The following is a 21,914-nucleotide window of genomic DNA, read 5'->3' as shown; positions in this document are numbered from 1 at the left end:
ATCATGCTCTTATTTAAAATAGATCCAGGGGAAAGATGCTAAGGGAAGTGGGGTTTTTTTAATATCCTGATCTAACAGTGACTGGAGGACAGGTTCCTTCCAGATCCTGCAAAGTAGGCCCTATCCTATTTATTCTGTCCTATATAAGCAGCTAGAAAGCTCTAGTTTTCAGCGTGGCTAAAAAAAGAGGGAAGACGTGTTCCCCCAGCGTGAGGAAATCTCTCATGGGAAAATAAGTAGTTACTTTTACTGACCATTTGGCTGTCCAGCCCCAAACCCTATAAAGCATCAAACTGGGACTCAGCTATGGCTGACTGGCTGCTATTCTCTGGACTTTTAGGAAGAGTGTCTCACATTGTGTAACTCCAGAACAGAAACTGCTGTCACTCACAGCTCATTTCATTGGTCAATTCCCATATGTCTGTAGGGCTCCTTTGTGGTCAGGACATTTAGGGGAAGGATCCACGGGAATCTTCCAGGTCTTCAGTGGAGACCTAGGAAGGACAGTTTTGGTCCCTTATGAACAGGTCCCCACTGAGCAGAGATGCTGTGGGCAGGAGGGTTTCCTCAAGGAAACTCACAGGGAAGGACCTTGAGAATTTTCAGTCATACCTGCAGATCACTGAAAATAGCCATGCTGTTATTTTCCTCATTTCTAATTCAGAACTCTTCTATTTATCTTCTCTATCCTAGCGACCAATGTCACACCTATATTTACTTAGTCCAGGACAACTGTCAACATTTATTACTATGTCCCAGACACTTAGATATGCCACATGCACTGTCAGTCTTCCTGGTCACTTTCAGAGACGAATGATTATCTCTATTTTATAGAATAGAAAATAGGCTCAACGTAATTGAGTAACTTGAAGTGTCCACAGCTATTAAGTGGCAAGAGTGCAAACTGGAATCCAGGACTGTCTGATTCCAAAGACTGCATGCTTAAACGTTTTGCTGTACTGCTACTCACAACAACCCTGGGAGTTTTCCATAACCAGTTCAGCTGTTCCATCTAATTGGTCTCCAAATCTTATCAAATCCATTTCCAAAACTTCTTTTGAATCACTTCTTTCGGAGCTGCCCCCCATTGCCACAGCCCACATCCATCATCCCTACCGTGGTTGACTGTAGCAACTTCTTGTCATTGCCTCCATTCTCTCCAGTCCATCTGTGCTGCCTCAGAATGATTTGTGGAAGAGTTGTCTCATGGTTCTCCCCTCTTAAAATATTAACAGTGGTTCCTCCATTGCCACAGAATAAACTCCAAAACTCATAAACCTGTCACTCAAGGCCCTGACTACTTCCAACTCCTCAATTCTTATTCTGGCTCCAGTCACATGAACTTTTTGCTTCTGTGATTGTGACCTTGTTCAATTCATTCACCCCCTCTCAGTCTGTTTCTCCATATGTAAGATGGTGGTGATGATCATCCTGTGCTTATCTCCCAGGATATTTTGAGGTCCAGTCACTACAGCCCTTCTTCCCCTTCCTAAACACTTTTATAATGTTTCCAGATTCAATAATCATTTCTTTGTATCCAATCCTTTTTTTTTTTTAACTTTACTTTGAAATAATTTTAGACTTACAGAGCTGTTGCAAAAAAATAGTATAGTACAGAGAACTCCTGCACACACTTCACCCAGCTTTCCCCAATGTTAACATCCCATATAACTTGGTACAATTATAAAAACTTCACATGGGTAAAATGACACTAAACTACAACCTTTATACAGGTATCACCAGTTTTCCAACCAGTGTCATTTTTCTCAGTCTCTTCCAATCTGTGACAGTTCCTCATTCAGACCTTGACATTTTTTGAAGAGTGTTGATCTGGCACCTTGTAGAATGTCCTAAGTTTGGTTAATGTTTTCTTATGGTTAAGGCCATGGATTTTTTTGTGTGAAAGACACCATAGAGGTGGTGTGCCCTTGGTGCATGATATCAGAGGGCCCATATCAATATATCCCATTACCAGTTATGTTAACCTTGATCCTCTGGTTAAGATGGTGCCTGCCAGGTTTCCTCACTGTAAAGTCACTATTCAATCCTCTTAATATGCAGACGCTCCTAGAAGGAAAGCCAAATCCTCCCCCAATTGAAAGAGGCTACAGTGGAATGAATTTTTGGAGATAGATCATCTGCGTTGAATTCAGCAAGCTCCAGTGCCTCGAAGGAACACTGTAAGCTGAGGCTAACTAATTCACAAATTATTTCCTGCTAGAGAACCCATAAATTTTTGTGGAAAACGGAACAACATAGTGTTGCAATAAAAATAGAAGTGAGATTTTTTTTCCCCCTCTCCTGAGAACAAGGAGAGTAAAGGGAACAGTGAACAGGCTGGAGAAGAAAACAACCTGGCCTGAAAGTGTTAATCACTCCTCGCTTTATTTTAACTGTTACTAATCGGTAGTGTCTAACTGGATTTGTACTTCACAAAGCTAACCTCACTCCCTGACACTATGTAAATTAACATCCTGCACCTATCACGCTAACGCTGTGTGAGTTACATCCTGGGCCTATCAACCCCTGACTTTATGTAAATTACATCGTGGTCCTGGTGTTTATATTCCCTGCGCCACCTGGTAACAAATCACCCCCTGTAGCTTTTGCATTTCAGAAAGAAGGTCGTAGGCAGATAAACCAGAGACAAAGGGACCCAATTACCGGACTGCCTAACGCCAGCTATGACTGTTTTGAAATAATGCAAGGAGAAAAAGAATGCGAGACCTTCACTACCTTGATCCTTATCATATACCGGGGACTGCGAGCCCCACATATAAAATCTCCGTTTGGGGGTGGGGGGCCACACACAGTTCTTGAGGCGCTAGCCTGCTGTGTCTTCCCTTCTGCCTGGCAGAGGAATAAAGCCATCTCTCTTATCCTCCAAAATCTGTCTCGTATTTCTTCAGCATCGGCGCACAGAGAGCCAAGATTTGTTGGCAACAATAGGGCTCCAGGAAGAAGGTAAGAAAACGAGGGAGCACAGAAATGCGAAGTGGCTTCTCCAAGGGAGCACCGGGTGGCCGCTGAGCTCGGGCTTCAAAGGCTTCAGACTCCCAGGCTAGACCTGACCGCTTCTCTCAGAGCCTGCATGGAATATTCCCAAGGGAGTCGCTCTGGAGACCCCAGGGACGCTTGACTCCAGCCCGATCTCCGGATTTTCCCGCGTTTTCGGAGCTTTTTGGCTTCGCGCCTCATTTTGCCTGAAAGGAGGTCTCAGCAACCCCCGTCCTCGCCTTCAGAATCGCTCACCACCCTTAACCTAGAACCTGCAGATCCAGCTCAGACCTCGGTTGAGAGTTGAAAGCCTCTTCCAACAACGCGAACCAGCGTCTTTTCGGCACAGTGGGAGTTAGGAATTTTCCATAGCTTAAGTGCTCCTTTGCTGTTCACTTTCGGACAGCACAGGGCAAGTTCCCCTCGAGCCCTGGGGGAGCTAAGATCCGCCTACCCTCCCTCCCAGCCGTCCCACGCTGGCTTCTGATAGGCTACCGAGGCTGTCCGCCTTGACAGGGGGCTGTGCGCAGGCGCAGAGAGGCAGCGGGACTGGGCTGAGGGCTGGCTACGCGGAGCTACCGGATCGGTCCGAGATGGTGAGTGTCTGCCGGGAGCTTGTGGCAGGCGGCCGGGAGGTGGCCGAGCACGACTTCCCAACACCCTGAGCCTGGCCTTCCATCCTCCGGGGGCGGCTCCGAGCGCTGGACTGGGCATCCGCGGGGCTGGGCGGGGCCGGGGCCGAGTTGTCTGGAGGTCGGAACCCGGGCGGCGCGGGCCTCCAGGCTAGACCGAGGGGACACCGGATCCCGCTCTCCCTAGACCGGAAGCAGTTGCTTGGGCCTCGGCGAAGGATTGACGGAGATGGGGAGGCAGACCCACAGGCCTCTGCCTCCTAGCATCCTGGGCCTTGTTGCGAGATAACAACAATAATGATTACACTTCCGGGAAGCTTAATTCGTGTCAGGCACTGCTAAGCGCTTTACCTACCCTGCCCTTCCTCCTCACCATAGCTCTGTGAAGTAGGTACGACCATTATCCCCCTTTTACATACTTGGAGTCTAAAGCCTGGTGAAGCTAAGTGCCTTGCCCCAGGAAATGGCGGAGGTGTATTTGAACCCTAGAAGCTCGACTGCTGCCTTTCTGTCCCTGTGGTTCTTTCGAGACTCTGGGACATGGTGCATGAGTCAGAAACGAGCGGGATCCACCCTTGGGGTTCCTGCCTTGCTGGCTAGAATTGTGGGCTCCTTACGCCTTTACAGGTTTGTTTTCTTGTGTTTTTAATCCTCCTAACTTGTAAAAAACTTGAAAAGACCTTTTAAATGTTAAATCATGTGAATGGTTTTCGGAAATCTTATTCAACAATTTAAAGTCAATAAGAAACAGTGCCGTGACCTGGAGGTGACGACTTATAATTAGGCATATTACTCCTATTAGTCATTTTCTCTTCAGTTTTTGCTTTATATAGTTTAGCTGTATACTTTGGTTTATATAGTTAGCTAGTTTATAGTATAGATGAAGTAACTTCATCTTTCACATCACTTTTTAAACTAAAAAAATTTTTAACACATCTTACAGTAAAAAAAGTAATAATAATAATCTGAAAGGATCTAAGTGAAAAATAAATCTCCCACCCAACCCTGACACCCAGCCTCAGTCTCCTTCAGAAACATTGTTAGTTTCTTTTATTAATATATCTATATAAGCATGTATATATGCCCCCTCTTTTTCTTACACAAATGGTAGCTTCCTGCAACCTGTACCATGCTGTTGTGTGTTTATATTCATAAAAGCAAAACATATTTAGATGCACAGTTTAACAAATTCAAGCAGTACCAAAGTATGTAATGTAGAAAGTGTAGGTAGTCCCTATCTCACTTCCCTCTGGTAATGACTGTTGACAGTGGGTGTGTTTCCTTCCAGGTTTGTTTAGTGCATAAGCACATTTATATATAGCCTGTTTATTACATGAAACTGGAACATATGTATTTATACATATTAAGTTTACTTTAGGCTAATATATATAGATAATCTCATTCTGCAACCTACTCTGTTCACTAAAAGATATCAAATATTTTTCCATGTCAATAAATACAAATCTACTTCATTTAAAGGACTGTATTCATATTCTATTGCAGTATATACATTTAGATGGTTTACAGTTTTTCAATCCAGACAATGCTGCAGTATTATTTTTGTCCTTTTTTTTTTTTTTTTTTTTGCACTTATGTTAGTGTTATGTAGTAGTGGTACTTCTGGCATGCATATGTCAACATTTTGGTAGAAACTGACAAATTGCCCCTTAGGATGGTGAGGTGATATAAAAATCATCCATAATTAGCATCCAGTTTTACTCCATCACACAAGTATTTTCATCTTTGTACATTCTCCTTCCTCTTTGTTCACATATGCTTATTTTTCAAGCTGTACCTGCTAGTTTTTTGTTTCTGTTTGTTTTAATGTCCAAAGCCATATAACTTTGTTGCTGCATCATCTTTGTAATGAATCATTTTTAGTAACTACGTAATAGTCAATGAAATATTTTTACCATAATTTGCCAAATCATTCCCCTGGTGTACATTTGGGTTGCTTCTAGTTCATTAACAGAGATAACACTGTGATGAATGTCTCTGAATGCGTAGAGTTTGTTTTCTTTGTCTTTTTTTTTAATTTATTAGTTTATTTCCTTAGGAGAAATTCTCAGGAAAAGAATTTCTGAGGCAAGGGGACCAGCACTTATGGTTCTCGCAATAGTGTTGTCCTGTAGCTTTCCCAAAAGGTCGTATTGCCTTCGTACCAGTTTTGCCATAATACTGCCAGCGTTCAAAAACAGAATCATTCTGTGTGATATTTTGGAATTACTCCTTTGTTCTGTTTGATGCAAATGTTTTTCCCTCCTTTTAATTCATTTTTGTTTTACAGCAATTAAAAATTTCATGCTTATTAGTCAAATTGGTCACAGTTCCTTTGTGAATCATTTGCTTCAGATGGTTATCCCTCCTATGCCAAACCAATGAATAATCCTGGAGTTTTACTGCTGCTTGTTTTTTTTTGTTGTTTGTTTGTTTGTTTTGTGTGTGTGTGTGTGTGTGTTTTGTCTGTCAGCAACATGCAGCTGGGAACTAGAGAACCCTTCTCTGATGCAGACACCCATGTTAATAGTAATAAAGAGTCAGGGTGCTGAGGATACCAGTTGGGCTGTCTCTAGGAGCAGGACAGGAATTTGGTGATGTGAGCCGACCCAGAATATCCACTCAGATATTTCTGGTACCAGTTGGCTAGCACTGCAGGGATGACAAACATTAAAGACAAAGGTGGCATGACTTGGATGCCTAACTAGGACTCCTTTCCCATCTGCAGATGTCTCTGTTGCTGCTTGTGTCTTTTTGGCATCATTTGTTTTCTTTCTTGGCTCCTCAGGGCTGAACTTGAAGTTTGTTTTAAGCATTATCTCCTGAAAGCAGGTGTGCAGTGCCTCCTCTAGACCTCATGACCCCCACTCACCCAGGCCTAGCCCCACCATACTGGTCGGGGTCAGATTGGAGAAGCTATTTTCTAGTCTTCCAAGAAAAAATTTTTATTAAATTTGACTACATAAAAATTTTGAACTTCTGATTATTGAAAAAAATCATAAGGTTACATTTGAAAAGTGGGAGAAGTGTAATTTATATGATGGACAAAAGTCTAATATTTCTAACATAAGTTTTTGAAAATCAATAAGATTTGTAGAAAAATCAAAAGACTCAAAAAAGGAGAGATGCAAGCAAATTCCACTTTAACTTCACTGGTAAGTTTTTAGTTTTTTATTTTTCTGATGAACCTCACTGATAATTCTTAAACATTAAAGAAAAGTTGGCTTTCTATTACTTGGGTTTTGCCTGTCAGATTAGCAAAGAATCAAACACCCTGGCATTACTGGTTCTCTTTATTCCTTTGAACATGCCAGACTCCTTCCCACTTCACTGCCTTTGCTTTCATCCCATTGCGTGGAGTGCTTTTCTTTCTCATCATTTAGTTCTTGGCTTAAAGATTACATCTTCAGGTGTTCCTGACCACACTCGTCAAGTAGCATCCTCCTGTCCCCCACCCCCCCATCCCTGTACCCTGCAAGAATCTTGGTCATTTGTTTTTGAAGGTCTCTTCCACCAAAATGTGAGCTCCCTGAGGACTGGGACCTCATCATTTGTGGTCAATGGTATATTCAGCTCTTCTCTTTTTAAAAAAATTTATTTATTTTATTTATTTATTTTTGGCTGCATTTTGGGCTTTTCTCTAGTTGCAGTGAGCGGGGGCTACTCTCTGTTGCAGTGCGAGGGCTTCTCATTGCGGTGGCTTCTCTTGTTGCAGAGCACGGGCTCTAGGCGCGCAGGCTTCAGTAGTTGTGGCACTCGGGCTCAGTAGTATGGCTCGTGGGCTCTAGGGCACAGGCTCAGTAGTTGTGGCGCACAGGCTTAGTTGCTGTGCGGCATGTGGGATCTTCCCAGACCAGGGATCGAACCCGTGTCCCCTGCCTTGGCAGGAGGATTCTTAACCACTGCACCACCAGGGAAGTCCCTCAGCTCTTCTCTTGACCTGCTGTGTGTCCTTGGGCAAAAACTCTTCTCCTTTCTGAGCCTTGGTTTTTCTTATTGTAAAATGGAGATCATACTAACCATGGAAGGTTCAGATGAGACGTGTCTGAAAACATTCATCCTAATATCTGACCTGTAGCAGATTCTGAGTTGGTCATTGTATATGTGTATGTTCTCCCTTTCTTGGTAAGTGTGTTTACTTTTTAAGCAGCCAGATCTCAGTAGTTGGTTCTCATTAAATTTAGGATCAACTAAACCCTAGCTCCTTTTCACCCTGGGTACTGTACTTAAAAAGGTTGATTTTTGTAAAACATAGTTGTAGAAATGGTTTTTATTTGTTCCTTAAGTATCTATTGAGCCTATACTGTACCAGGTACTGGGATTACAAAGTCTAGGTTCCTGCTCCCAGGGTGCCTTGGGTCTGGAGGAGGAGACAGATGCAAAACAGGCAGTTACACTCCACTGTGATAAGTGCTGTGGAGTCAGGGTGCGTGGGTACCTAGAAGAGGGGCAGGTGTCAGAGAAGGCCTCCCATAGGAGGCTCATGAGCTGAGTCCAAAGAGTTGGGAGTTAGTTACATCAAGTGGTTGAGTGAGGGAGAGAAGGTTGCTGCTTTCAGAAGGAGCAGCACATGCCAGGCCCGGGCTCCGGCAGGCTGTGCTTGCCCCCTGCAGTCCACTCTCCACACAGCAGCCAGGGCCATCCTTTTGAAAGAGATCTTGTCACTGCTCGCCTCAAAACCTGCTAGTGGCTCTTCACACCCTCCCCGTTAAAAACCAAAGTCATTACTCTGGTCTGTGAGGGCCCCTGAAACCTAGTCTGATCCTGGCTCCCTCCCTCATCTGGCTGCCTGCCACTCACTGCCCTCAGCCACACTGGCTCCTTTGCTTTTTTTCTGGAACACTCTCCCTAGAAGTCTGCATGGTTAGCTCCCTCGTTTCCTTGCAGATCTCTACTCAACTATCACCTTAGTGAGGGCTTCTCTGACCACCTTGTTTAAAATTGCCATCGGCCCCTGCATTCCAGATCCCCCATCCCTTCTGTATTTGACATTTGTATTTTATTTATGTTTTTTTAAATGTCTGATTCCCTCCCCCCACCCACCAATGTCGGCTTCATGAGAGCAGGGATTTTTGTTGTATTTTGTTCAATAAAGCATCCCTAGGCCTAAAACAACATCTGGCACATAGAAGTTTCCCATATAGTTATTGAATGAATAGCAGTCTTATGAAATTTCATCTTTTTCATTTCAGCCTCACTTTCCAATCTCCAGGGGTATCTTGGACTTCGATTCTGGCATCTTTGGTTTTAGTTTGCCCCGTCCCCAGTTTGATTGCAGATTGTTTGAGCTGTCCTAAATTGCCATCCTACTTATTCCTATATATTCTTATTCTCATAATGTTGAGAATGTCAGAGCCCTGTAGTTCCCAAATCAGAGATGTCTGATCTCTTGGATACACAGAGAGATGGGTTAAAAAATGTTTTTAAATAGAAACAATAGGGACTTCCCTGGTGGTCCAGTGGTAAAGAATCCGCCTACCAATGCAGGGGACGCGGGTTCGATCCCTGGTCGGGGAACTAAGATCCCACATGCCGCGGGGCAGCTAAGCCCGCGTGCCACAGCTACTGAGTTCGCACACCTCAAGGAGAGAGGCTGCATGCTGCAAACTACAGAGCTCACGCACCCTGGAGCCCACAAGCCACAACTGGAGAGAAGCCCGAGCACCGCCACAAAAGATCCTGTGTGCCGCAACTGAGACCCGATGCAGCCAAATAAATAAACAAATAAATAGATATATATGTGGAATTATTATATAAAAAATAGAAACAATATAATAGAGTAAAAGAGGCTGTTTAAAAAAAAGAAAGAAAGAAACTAAAACCTAATCTATACTTCTCTGCTCTCGGTGTGGCTTTTTGTTTTTTTCCATAATCCTTCTAGCCCTCTTCTTGTTTTCATGTGTATGCAGTCTTGCAGCACTTTCTCTTTGTGGTGGTGTAAACATTCTGATCCCCGTTGTTAATGTATGTATTATATTCCTGTGAACGGACATTCCAAAATTTCCTTGGCCTTTTCCCTAATTACTGGGCATTTTGGGCTCCTCCTGCTTTTTTGTTATTGCAGATGTCACTGCAGCAAACATCCTGCTGTGTTCTTTTAATTCTTTTGGATTATTTACTTAGGATGAATTTCCAGGAGGGTTACCAGGTCAGATTGAGTACTGTGTAGTTTTGACCACTATCATACTTTACCACTCCTCTCCAGAATAGTGTGTAGTAGGAGCTCACTGAAAGTCTGCTGAATGAATTATGATCTCATACATGTATAACCCACTGTATTATACTCTCACATCCACATAGCTAGCCCTGTCCTTTTACCAAGGCTCCAGATTACAGAGGCATCAGGCTGCCATTTTGTAGGAGGAAATTGTGTGCCCTTCCCTCCGGCATTTGAGAGTATTCACATGTCATTGGGAAGTGGGTGGCAGTGACTGGATTGTGAGGCCTGTGCCTACTAGAAAAACAATCTTTGTGCTATCTCCATCCACTGTTTAGAAGCTCCTCCCCCCGGGCCAACTCATTAGCCCCTGAGGGTGGGGGACCACTCTCTTGGTGAACAGAGCCTCTGTTTCCAACATAGTATGACTCTAAGCCTGTGAGGAGCTTCTGACTAGATTCTGGATGGGTACAGAAGGGACCTCCTGAGAACAAACACTTCGGGCCAGTCTCCGTCCACAGGAAGAGTTAGACCTAGTTCAGTTTAGCAGCTATTTATTGAGCCCCTACTCCGCAGACCATTATAGAGACTCCAAGTAAAGCAGTACCTAATGCATCCCCAGAGAGGTACAGTCAAGGCTTCATGGAGGAGGTGATATCTTAGATGGTCTAGAAGAATTTGCTGGATTTCAGCAGAGAAGAGGCCCTGTTCGGGTAAAAAGATGTGGAGACAGGGAGGTATGGACATGTAGGTGGAGAGTGGATGAAAGGGTAAAAGAGATGGGAATAATAATAGAGAAGGGCTTGCATGGCAAGGTGAGAACCGAAAGTCTGATTGTCCACTCTGTTTACAAATTCCATGTGCCAGAGTATCCCACCCAGACTAGCACCCGGAGATGCAGGATTAATGAGCCCCTTCCTCAGCATTTGCTATGGCTGTGTGCCACGTGTCACCCTGTCTCAGGTGCCAGCTTATTAGGTCACTGAGTCTATCCTCATGGGATCATTTTGCTTCCTTTGGAATGTCTCCTTCCTGTTAGACACTCCTATTTGGATTTTTTTTAATCATTGGAGTCCTCTGGTTTGTCCCCCAGCTGTACCAAATATGTGAGTCATGGATGTGTCTGTACTCCTGGGAATGGTATTTGAATTCTGCTCCCCAATAGCTGAGGGGCAAAGGGCCCCTGATGGGCAAAGGGCCAGGAGCACAGCCCCACCCCATACTGGGAAGATGATGGTTTAGATGCTGGTGGTGGCCTAGGGACCATTCAAAATAGGCCTGGGGAGCTTTCAGGAAGTGCCACATGCCTGGGTGTTACTTGTTTGTCGTTGGAATGTGTGATTTCATCTGCCAGGGCTGTGAGGGAGTTGATCCAGCCTTCCTGACCCCTCCTAACCTTGGTCTTATTCTCTCTGGCAGGCAGAGGTGGAGGAGACACTGAAGCGACTTCAGAGCCAGAAGGGCGTGCAGGGAATCATCGTGGTGAACACAGAAGGTACACACCCTTCTTCCAGCCATGACCTGAGTGCAGGCAGGCCCCCAGAAAACAGCCCAACAGAGCATAACACTTGCTTTTTACTAAACCTCTCATTACCTGATCTATTTCTCACCCTTTTTTTTTTTTAAACACCTCTTGTGTCCAAGCACTATTACTAGAATTCTAAATTTAAAAAAAGGAAAAATCCACTCTATCCCAATGCCCTGACACATCATACTTTTCAGTATGCCATACTTTTTCAGCCCTTGTCCAGGTGCATTTTCTCTTGGTCATAATTATAGTTGTTACTCTTTTGCATATGTTTTATTCGTGAGTTTTTGTTTGTTTGGGTTTCTTTTTTTTTTTTTTTTTTTGCTCTGTGGTTTACATAAGCAAAATTTTTAACTGCTGGTACAATGTTTATTGACCATCCTACATTTATGCTGTTTCTACTTTTTTTTGCTAGATAATACTCTTGTCAACTTATTTGGGCCTATAGTTTTCTGGGACATTATTTCAACAACTAGAAGAGTACAGATGCTAATTTTCTCATTCTGCAGTAGACATGGTGAAGAAGGGAACTAACATTATCACACATCTATTCTGTGCCAGGCCATGGGCTGGTGCTTCACAAAACATATTTTTTCATTTATCCCTTGAAGCAGCTCTGTTGTCTCCATTTTGCGGTGGAGAAGAGTGAGTCTAGAAATTTAATTGATTCACCTACCATTATAGAGCCAAGATTTCATCCCAGGTCTGTCTGAATGCACTTGTGCTCTTTCTCCCACACTGTGCTGTGAAGGACCAGAGGGTGGCTGCTGGACTATGTCCCAGGCCATGTCCAGGGTCACCCAGCTGGGCTCCCCCAATTCTCAAATCCAGTGCATTCAGTCAGCTCTGCTTTGCTTGAGGCTCCTTGAGAGCCTCTGTGTGTATGCATTGTCATTCTGGGCCTTGTTTTGGAAAGGCAGAATTCTCAACAGTGCCTACTTAAATAGAGCAGAATGAAAGTCACCAAGGGTGACAAATTGAAGGTGGCATGTCCTCAGAATGTTGTTTTCCAAGTCGTCAGACCCTGGCCAGCCCAGAGCCACGCAGAGTGTGCTCCCCAGCTTTGTCAGACTCTAATTAAACCACGAGGTCATTGCATTCAAAGGAGGCAGCAGGTTGGGGAGCCCAGAGGACACTGGGAGGCAGCTCGGGTCCACCACTGATCAACCGGGTGGCCTGAGGCTTCCCCTTCCTCTTCAGAACTGAGCTGCCCCAAATGGAGTGGTTGGTCCTTGCTACAGGGAGCTTCTTGCTCCGAGACCCAAAAGACTGTATGTCACTCAGAAAGAGACTCTCTTCTGGGACTGGACATTTTTGACCCCAGATGGGGAGGGAACAGCCCCAGGGGCTGACTCCCCAGCTGGGACCCCTAGGCTTCCAGTAGTATTCCAAACCACAAGGCTTCATTCTTGCCTTAAAACTGCCCCCAAAGTTGAGCTTTTTCATTGGGAAAATATAGCCCCAGCTGCTTACCACCTTTTGGATACTAATGATGAGCACTTATTTTTTGTATACTAATGTGGCAGTATGGCACAGTGGCTAAGAATATGGAATGCGGAACCAGACTGCCTGGGTTTGAATCCTGACCCTACTTACTTATCAACTGTATGATCTTAACAAGTCACTTAACCTCTCTGTTCCAGTTTCCTCATCTGTAAAATGTGGACAGTCATACTACTTTCTTCTAAGGGAAGCTTTTAGAACGGTGCTTGATGTATAGTAAATGCCATGTGAATGTTAAAAATTATTGTGTGTGTGTCTTTGTTTATTTATTTATTGGCCATGCCGCGTGGCATGTGGGATCTTAGTTCCCCAACCAGGGATCGAACCCGTGTCCCCTGCAGTGGACGCACAGAGCCTTAACCACTGGACTGCCAGGGAAGTCCCTTTGTTTATTTATTTTAAATTTATGTTCCATTCACGGAGCTCCCACTTCAGTCTCTCATTTACATTTCACACAGTGACCCTGCAAAGCAGGGATGTTTGCCCGTTTTTCAGATGAGAAACTGGAAGCTGAGAGCAGTGAGGTAACCTGCCCGAGATCACCCAGCCATAGATGGAGGTGGTCAGAACTCACTGCTCTGTGGGACCCTTAAGCCCTCTGAAGACTTCCATTAGAGGTGATCAGTTAAGGATGATTGTATTAGGGACCTCTATTACTCCTCTCAGGCTTTCCTACCCCCATGATTCAGCTCAGCTGCCTCTTCCTGCAGGATGCCTTCCCTGACCATCCCAGCCCAGAGGGATTGCTTCCCGCCCCTAAAATCATGACATGCTCTTGTCCCAGTCACTTACCAACCACCTGCCACTGCCTGTTGACGTCTCAGCCTTGGCCACATTTAAATGGTGTTTCATAATAAAAGTGTGAGTTTAAGCAGACTTAACCAAGAATGTAAGGAACAGGGCTTCCCTGGTGGTGCAGTGGTTAAGAATCCGCCTGCCAATGCAGGGGACACGGGTTCGAGCCCTGGTCCAGGAAGAATCCACATGCCGCGGAGCAACTAAACCCATGCGCCACAACTACTGAGCCTGCGCTCTAGAGCCCGTGAGCCACAGCTACTGTAGCCCGCGTGCCGCAACTACTGAAGCCCGTGCGCCTAGAGCCCCTGCTCCGCAACAAGAGAAGCCACCGCGATGAGAAGCCCGTGCACCTCAACGAAGAGTAGCCCCCCCTCGCCACAACTAGAGAAAGCCCACGAGCAGCAACAAAGACCCAACGCAGCCAAAAATAAAATAAATAAATAAATAAATTTATTTAAAAAAAAGAAAGAAGAATGTAAGGAACATTCTATTTGTACCTCTCCAGAACCCCTGCCATCTTCTGCTGCTACCCACACAGGGCAAAATAAAAGACTCAAATATGTAAACTCTCTGAGGGCAGGGATTTATCTCTTGTGTTCACTACTGTGTCCCCAGCACCTGCAACAATGCTGACACAAAGTTGGTGCTTAATAAACATCTGTTAAGTTTTGTTAATGTTTTTTAATTGTTGATTGATAGAGGTGGGTTTGGTGAGAGGACCTGGCTATACAACCTGACAGATCTGAGCCCCGGATTAGAAATCATGCCTTCGAGGTGACCAGCCACTTCTGTGGGCTGCACAGTGCCCGTTTGTGAGGGCAAAGGCCTAGAATAGGCAGCCTAGTCATTAGGCTGTCTGTGAGGTGTTCCCCAGCTCTGGCATCCTGTGAATCTGGAATTATCTCTTGTCCTTGTTTGAAATTATCCCCAGTTTTGGTCCCTGCCCTCCATCCCCACCCTGCCAGCTCTGTGTTTTCTTTTGTTTTTAAAGTGAGCCAACAAGAAGTTAGTTTCTTTTCTCCTTTACACAGTTTCTCACTTGGCAGAAATGTGATCACATTCATGACAGTATTTGAGGGTTTTGGGGTATTTGTTTATTTTAAATATTTGTTTATTTATTCGGCTGCGCTGGGTCTTCATTGCGCCATGCTTGATCTTCGTTGCCACCTGCGGGATCTTTAGTTGCGGCGTGCAAACTCGTAGTTGCGGCATGTGGGATCTGGTTCCCTGACCAGAGATCAAACCCCGGTCCCCTGCATTGGGAGCATGGAGTCTTAGCCACTGGACCACCAGGGAGGTCCCATGACAGTATTTGAACTATTAGAAGTACACCTGTGTCTACTCATTTATCAACAGCCATAAATGCTTAATGCAGTCTCTCTAAAGACACTGGTGAGCACATCAGACCTGGTTCTGGCCCTCAGGGAGCTTAAAGTCTGCTGGGGGGGCAAACATAATGATCACTTCCATAAAGGTGTGATACCAAACTCGAGTTAACTGCTCTGAAGGACAATTGCATGGTGCTGGGACTGTAGAATGGGGGCACTGACCACATCTGGGGGTGGATGGAGACATGAGGGACAGTGAGAGTCAGGAGAGAATAGGGGAGGGAAAGAAAGTTCCAGGCAGAGGGACCTGAGAGAAGGTGGCCTTGTGGTATGTAAAAAGAAGGTCAAGAAGTTTGATACCCAAACTTTGCCAGGCCTCGAGACTGGCCCCTCAAGTTTCCTGGGGGATGGGATTTACTGTGTGGGTGATGTTGATAATAAATCAACACTTATTACATGCATACTGTTGCTAAATATTCTCAAATGAATTAATCCATATTTAATCCTCACAGCAGCACTTTGAAGCACAGATGAGGAAATGGAGGCTCAGAGAGGTTAAATCACTTGTGTAAGGCCACATAGCCATGAAGGGGCAGAGCCGGGGTATAAGCCCAGGTCATCAGATTTCAGAGTTCCTGCTCAGTCGTCTCCCCAGCTGCTTATACTGACAACCTCAGGAAGGTTCCACTATTGAATGAGGCCTCGTGGGGCCCTGGTGGGTACATTGTTGCCATCCAGGACCCAACAGCAGCCCTGGTGACCTGGTCATCTTGTCCCTTAAAGACAAGCGATCACTACAACCTGTTCTCATAACTCCACTTGGCTGAAACCAGCTTCTCTGACTCAGCTGCTTCTCCTGCTACCATGCCCTCTTCTGCCCACTCTCGTGTTCCTCTACCCTAGTAAGACAGGGTTGGATCAGTTTCTTGCCACTCATGGGTAGGCCTGAGGGTTACTGTCTTTGGCTGATCCCTTGGCTGGTCAGTTATGGGCCAGATAGCAGGGTCCTGGACCCCAAATCCAGCCACTTATGTGTGGGGAGCCACTTGGGCCACATTTGTCACAAGGGCCTGTCAGCTGTGGGCACTCGGCCTCATCGATGGAGCCTTCTGCTGACATGTTACAGTGATTCATAGGCACCTTATGACCCAGTCGTGGCCTGAGGTGGCTCAAGCTGAGCCCTCTTCCTCACCTCCATGACAATAGGCACTCTCCAGTGAGGGAGGTCCATTTAATAGTTCATCGCAAGGAAGCAGTCCTCAAAACAGAAAAGGCTTGTTGCAGGATGTTGTTCACTGCACAGTAATTAAGTAAAAAATCCAGCCTTAGTACCCAGCAACAGGGGAATGATTAACCCTGTGGAATGGCCACTTGTGGGAAGCAGTAGCAATGCTGTTTACAAGGGTGTTTGCAGACAGAGAAACAGGCTTTAAATTGGGGGCACAGTCATGTGTATAGACAGTGTGTTTATAACTGGGCCCTGGGCTTCCCTGGTGGCGCAGTGGTTAAGAATCCGCCTGCCAATGCAGGGGACACGGGTTCGAGCCCTGGTCCGGGAAGATCCCACATGCCGCGGACCATCTAAGCCCGTGCACCACAACTACCGAGCCTGCGCACTAGAACCCGCGAGCCACAAATACTGAAGTCCGCGTGCCTAGAGCCCGTGCTCCACAACAAGAGAAGCCACCACAATGAGAAGCCCACGCACCGCAATGAAGAGTAGCCCCCGCTCACTGCAACTATAGAAAGCCCGCACGCAGCAACAAAGACCCAATGCAGCCAAAAATAAAAATAAATTAAAAATAAATAAATTTTAAAAAATAATAATAATAACTGGGCCCTAAGCCTTCCTTGGTGGGAACTGGAGCAAAACACCAGTGATGGTTCTATCTTGACACGGGCTGACCTTTCTTCTTCTATCTACTTTTTAGTATTTACAGATTTGTAGGAGGTATTCTCCTTGTTTCTGTTCTAAGTGTTACGAATGATAGTCTCTCCTTCTATTGCTGGAAACCAGCCAGTACGATGTGGCCCTGTGAAAGGAGCCTGGCAGTGGAGCCAACAGGCCTGCGTTTGAATCCTGACCCCACTGCTTCTCTTTACCTGCTGTGTGACCACAGGCAGGCCACCTCACCGCTCAGAGTTTCTGTTGCCTCATTGGCAAGTAAAGATGGTGACTCCGCCCTTAGAGTAGTTCTGGGGACTGGTGTTGACATATTTCAAGTGCTCAACACTTGCCTGTCAAGCTTTCAGTAAATAGTGGGCTTTGACTGTTAACTGCCAGTCTAGACTCTAGAATTATGGGTGTGGGGCTAAGAGCTGGGCAGAAAGGGACCCCAATGTTCTGCTCAGTCTCTGTCTCCTCTCCCCTCAGGCATTCCCATCAAGAGCACCATGGACAATCCCACCACCACACAGTACGCCAACCTCATGCACAACTTCATCTTGAAGGCCCGGAGCACCGTGCGTGAAATTGACCCCCAGAATGACCTCACCTTCCTTCGAATTCGCTCCAAGAAAAATGAAATTATGGTTGCACCAGGTAAGGGGTCTTCCACATCCCCACTTAGGAGCAGACCCTCACAGTGCGTGCTCTCTAGCTATCAGGACGGCTTAGCACATGGATGTCTCCATAGGTTCCACAGAAAGGCCTGAAGAGCAGAAGGTACAGATTTGATTGCCTCACCGCTTGGCCTGTCTCCAGCTGGCATCCCCAACAAATACTCATTCACAGTGACTCTAGGCCAGACCCCGTCCTGGGTTCTAGGCCACAGCGGGGAATTATGTTCTCATGGGGGAGAGAGACATATAAGCATATCACAGTGTAATCCTCACCTTGATGTGGGGGAATTCAAGGAGCACTTGGGAACATAGAGGAGGGTGTGATTAGGGCTGCTTGTGGCTGCTTGTGGCGGTCAGCCAAGGCTTCCCAGAGGAGGGAGCACTTGAGCTGAGTCTTGAGGGCACAGGTGAAGAGTAAGCAAGCAGGGTGGGGCTTGGGGGTGCTGGGAGTGGGAAAGCTACTCTTGAAGAAAAAGGAATTCAGCGCTTCTAAGCCAAAGTGTGAGGCAAAAACACCATGCACTATTTTATCCTTGAAAAAATGTTAATTTGCCCACTTCCAAACGATAGTCCTATTTCTCTGGACCCCATACAGACAGCCCTTCCTCCAGCACTGGAAGAGTTTGCTGCTTTTGTTTCACGTGAAGTGCTTGGCTTGCACTTGGGGACTGTGTGGTGCAAACAATACCTGTCTTAGGTCTTAGGATCATTCTCAGGGTGATGAGATGCTTACCGTGGGAGGAGCCCATGAGGACTGGGACCACAGGAGGGACAGCAGGGCCACCTGCCCTGCCCTGCCTCACCTCACTCACACACACGGCCTGGAGTGGTAGACAGATCCTCCAGGACTGTTTTTGCAGTTACTTCTCCCCCTCCATCTCCTTTTTGGCTGAGCCCCGTGGTTGAGTGTGCCTGAGTTAAATGTGCACATGGTGATGGAGGCAGCTGCAGTGCAGCTTGTCTAGGGCATCAGGATATGTGTAGGAAGGAGTGTGAGGTGATACGTTTGGTCCAGTTTAGAAGGGGCCTCAAACGCCAAACTCAGCTGCATGGACTTGACCCTGTGAGCAGAGGTTTTTTAAGGCAGGAGGTGATAGGATTGTCATTGGGGGCCTGGATGAAAGAGGGCAGTGGGGAGGCTGGGACATTGACTGCCCCTGGGCTTTGCAACACAGGTGGTGAGGAGGCTGGCTGCAGAATTCTGAGGTATTTGATGGCGGTCAACCACTCCTTGCAGCAGAGCAATATTGGTTCTGTTCCCAGGCCTGTTCGGGTCCAGTTGAGCTGCTTGGAAGGATGTGAAGGAGAGACCCATAGAGCCAGTCACAGGGGCCCACAGTCTCCTGGGGACACTCCCTAGAGGGGTGGGGACAGAGCAGGTCAGTCACAAATAAGAACCTAGGATAACTTCAGAGTCATTTATTCCAAAAACATACATACACTGTTTATCAATTTAATCACTGTCTAATGCATCTCATGCCAACCAATGATGAGGTCTCTGATTCTGTCAGAGAAAATAGACTGCAGCAGGCACAGCATCTGTTTTCCCGGCTTCACCTCTTACGAGCATGACCTTTAGCAAATCACAGAACTCCTCCGAACCTCTGTTTCCACATCTGTAAAGTGTCTAGTAGGGGCCGGTACTGCTCTGGTATTCTGAGATGCTTCATCTGGTTGAGTATGTTGGCACGAGTTTGGGCAGAAAGGCTTGGAATCAGATTTGAACTCACATCCCTCCCAAGACTTCATGCTGTGTGATTACAGACAAACCTCCACTCCCCTAAAAATTAGGCTACCAACCCTCCAAATCAGAGCAGACCTTGTGCCCCACCTGGAAGCTCACAATGTGAAGCAAGGACAAATTATGTGGTCTCCAAGTCGACAGACTCTCCGTGGACAGCATCTCTTGGCTTAAAGCTTCCAAGAATGTCTGCTCTGGAACAGCTGAGTTAACACAGTGTAATCAAGCTTTAACACACTGCTTCCCACAAAGCACTGGGAGTGCTATTATTGAATGTAGAGCTTGATTATTCGGAAGAAAAGACACTGATATTGCTAATAGTATCTGTTTTTATCAGTTTTATCGGTGGCTTGTTAATTATTTCTATTTTTATTAGTGATTTTTCACTTACACAGATTGCTTAGCCATGAAACTTAGTCATATAATATCTGTTCGTTCCCAGATGTCCATCGTCATGGGAAGAAGCAAGCTTTAGGCTTGAATCTGAAGAGACACAAAGCAGACATGGCCAAGGTCCTGCCATTTTTCACATGTTCAGCAGGGGGCAGACCAGAGGCATTCAGCATCTGAGTCAAACCCCGCTACCCCACCTGGCATGTTTGCCTTGGCTTGGGCAAGTCATTTAATTCTCTGAGCCTTAGTGTTCTCATTAGTAAAAATGAGAAAGCACTGGGCCCTGCCTCATAGAGTGATTCAAGGATTCATTGAGGTGCTGTATGAGAAGTGATTGACCAGAGCCAGCACGTGGAAGCCTTGGTGAATGTTTGCAGTTTGATTATTAAGTGGGCAAAGCTGAAACACCCCGCTTCTCCTATTTCCTCTTTTATAAAGTGAGAGGCAGTCAGACTCACCCCAGAGGACTTGGACTTGCTATGATTTCATGATGGACATTCCTTCTGACTGGCTGGATCCCCAGAGCTGAAATTCAGGTAGCTTTGGACCCCTGTGACCTGGCGCCTTTGAAATTTTCTACTCCAGAAGGCTCTGGAAAGCTAGCAACTGAACTTATGACAGAACTGACATTAACCCAAGACTAGCGGGGTTGAGGTTAGAATTCCATCTTTGATACTAATTAGCTGGGTAACCTTAAACTAGTGGTTCTTCCAGAACCTGCAGCATCAGCATCACCCGGGCACTTGTTAAAAATGCAAATTCTCGGGTTCCACCCCAGACCCACTGAGTCCGAAGCCCTGGGGGTGGGACCAGCAGTGTTGTTTTAAACAGCCTTCCAAGTGATTCCGACACCCTGTAGTTTGAGAACCATTGCTGTAGGAAACCTTGAACCTGAGTTTCCCTACCCCAAAAAACGTGATAATCCTACCTCCCTGTTGGTACTGGGAAGATTAGAAATGAGGATGCGGGGACTTCTCTGGTGGTCCACTGGTTAAGAATCCTCTTTCCAATTCAGGGGACGCGGGTTCGAACCCTGGTCAGGGAACTAAGATCCCACATGCCGCAGGGCAGCTAAGCCCACACACCACAAGTACTGAGCCCACACGCCTCAACAAGAGAAAAACCCGTATGCCACAACTAGAGAGAAGCCCACACGCCGCAAGGAAAGATCCTGCACGCCTCAACAAAGATCCCTCATGCCGCAACTAAGACCTGACGCAGCCAAATAAAAAAAGAAAGAAAGAAAGAAATGAGGATGCGCTGCCTAGCACCACTGCTGGGTAGGGTGAGGGCCCCGCTTCGCGGCAGCCACATGTGCAGAAGCCCCCACGGGAAATCTGCAAGTTTATCTTCTGTTTTCCCGCAATTGGAAGCAGCCTGAGTATTGATGCTTTTTATCCCTCTCTGCCCCACCACCATTTTACAGTTGGTGATTTAATGATTTATTGGCTTTGTGGTGTGTTTTTCTCCCATTTTACATTTAGTGATTTGTTTTTTCATTTTTCCTCTTTTGCAGATAAAGACTATTTCCTGATTGTGATTCAGAATCCAACCGAATAAGCCGCTCTCTTGGCTCCCTGCGTCATTCCTTAATTTAATGCCCCTCAAGAATAATAGCGTTAATCGTGTCAACTGACATGGAAGTCCTCTTAGAGCCCTCTCAGACCAACCCGGCTGCAGCTCCACCTGCCCCACCAAAGTCATCCCTCTGCTGGCCAGTCGCACCTGATTTTCCAGGAGGAAAATCCCATCCAGGTTTACAGAGCAAGAGATTGTGAGAAGCCCACACACCCTGTTTCCTTCTGACTTTGAGTTCACTTTGTTGCCCTTGGAAAAGGCTGTTTTTCTTTAACTAAAAATAACCAGAACGCTTTCCCTGCCGTGTGTCTTTAAACACTAGGTTGAAAAGGCCTCCCTTCCTGTGTAATCACGTGGTCTGAAGGCCAAGCCCGGTGCCCCCGTGGTGGATTGTGCTGCATACTGCACCTGTGGCCACACTGCCTGAGCTGGACCTGGTTCATGACTGGTGTCCTGGTTTCTGGGCCTCTAGTCCCTAGCCACCCCTTTTATCATTTCTCACCCCCACCAATGTTTTGAAAGCTTTTTTTCAACTACACTTCACTGAGGAAAGGAAAGGAAAGGAGTGAAATTTGTTGAGTACCAGGTGTGGCTTATATCATCCTCATAGTTCCCTACAGACGGGGTGGTAAAGCCATCTTAAAGATGAGGAAGTTGGGTTCTCAAGAATGACTTGCCTGAGGTCTCACAGCCGGGAGCA

The 21,914-nt window shown here is 46.1% G+C and overlaps 1 protein-coding gene and 1 long non-coding RNA gene across 2 annotated transcripts; both read left to right on the top strand.

Annotated features, from left to right (window-relative positions):
• Positions 1–3,443: 3,443 nt before the first annotated feature.
• DYNLRB1 (dynein light chain roadblock-type 1) lies at positions 3,444–21,511 on the top strand. Its single transcript, XM_082432274.1, has 4 exons — positions 3,444–3,593; positions 11,203–11,278; positions 17,315–17,482; positions 21,153–21,511. The coding sequence occupies exons 1-4, from the start codon at positions 3,591–3,593 to the stop codon at positions 21,194–21,196; spliced, it is 291 nt and encodes a 96-aa protein (XP_082288400.1). The 5' UTR covers positions 3,444–3,590; the 3' UTR covers positions 21,197–21,511.
• On the top strand, positions 17,489–20,171 carry LOC309646208. The gene is made up of 2 exons (XR_014255220.1): positions 17,489–18,418; positions 18,487–20,171. It is a non-coding gene; the product is annotated as an uncharacterized lncRNA (long non-coding RNA).
• Positions 21,512–21,914: the final 403 nt, after the last annotated feature.

The sequence above is a fragment of the Balaenoptera physalus genome (assembly GCF_965194825.1).
Source record: "Balaenoptera physalus genome assembly, chromosome: 16".
Taxonomy (NCBI): domain Eukaryota; kingdom Metazoa; phylum Chordata; class Mammalia; order Artiodactyla; family Balaenopteridae; genus Balaenoptera; species Balaenoptera physalus.
The sequence above is the reverse complement of the archived record's forward strand: the minus strand, read 5'-3'. Positions and strand labels throughout refer to the sequence as shown.

Bases quoted from the DNA above. Each gene is read 5' to 3' on its own strand.
- DYNLRB1 (XM_082432274.1), top strand. The intron at 11,279-17,314 runs GTACACACCCTT...CTCTCCCCTCAG, and splicing joins CATCGTGGTGAACACAGAAG to GCATTCCCATCAAGAGCACC. The intron at 17,483-21,152 runs GTAAGGGGTCTT...CCTCTTTTGCAG, and splicing joins TGAAATTATGGTTGCACCAG to ATAAAGACTATTTCCTGATT.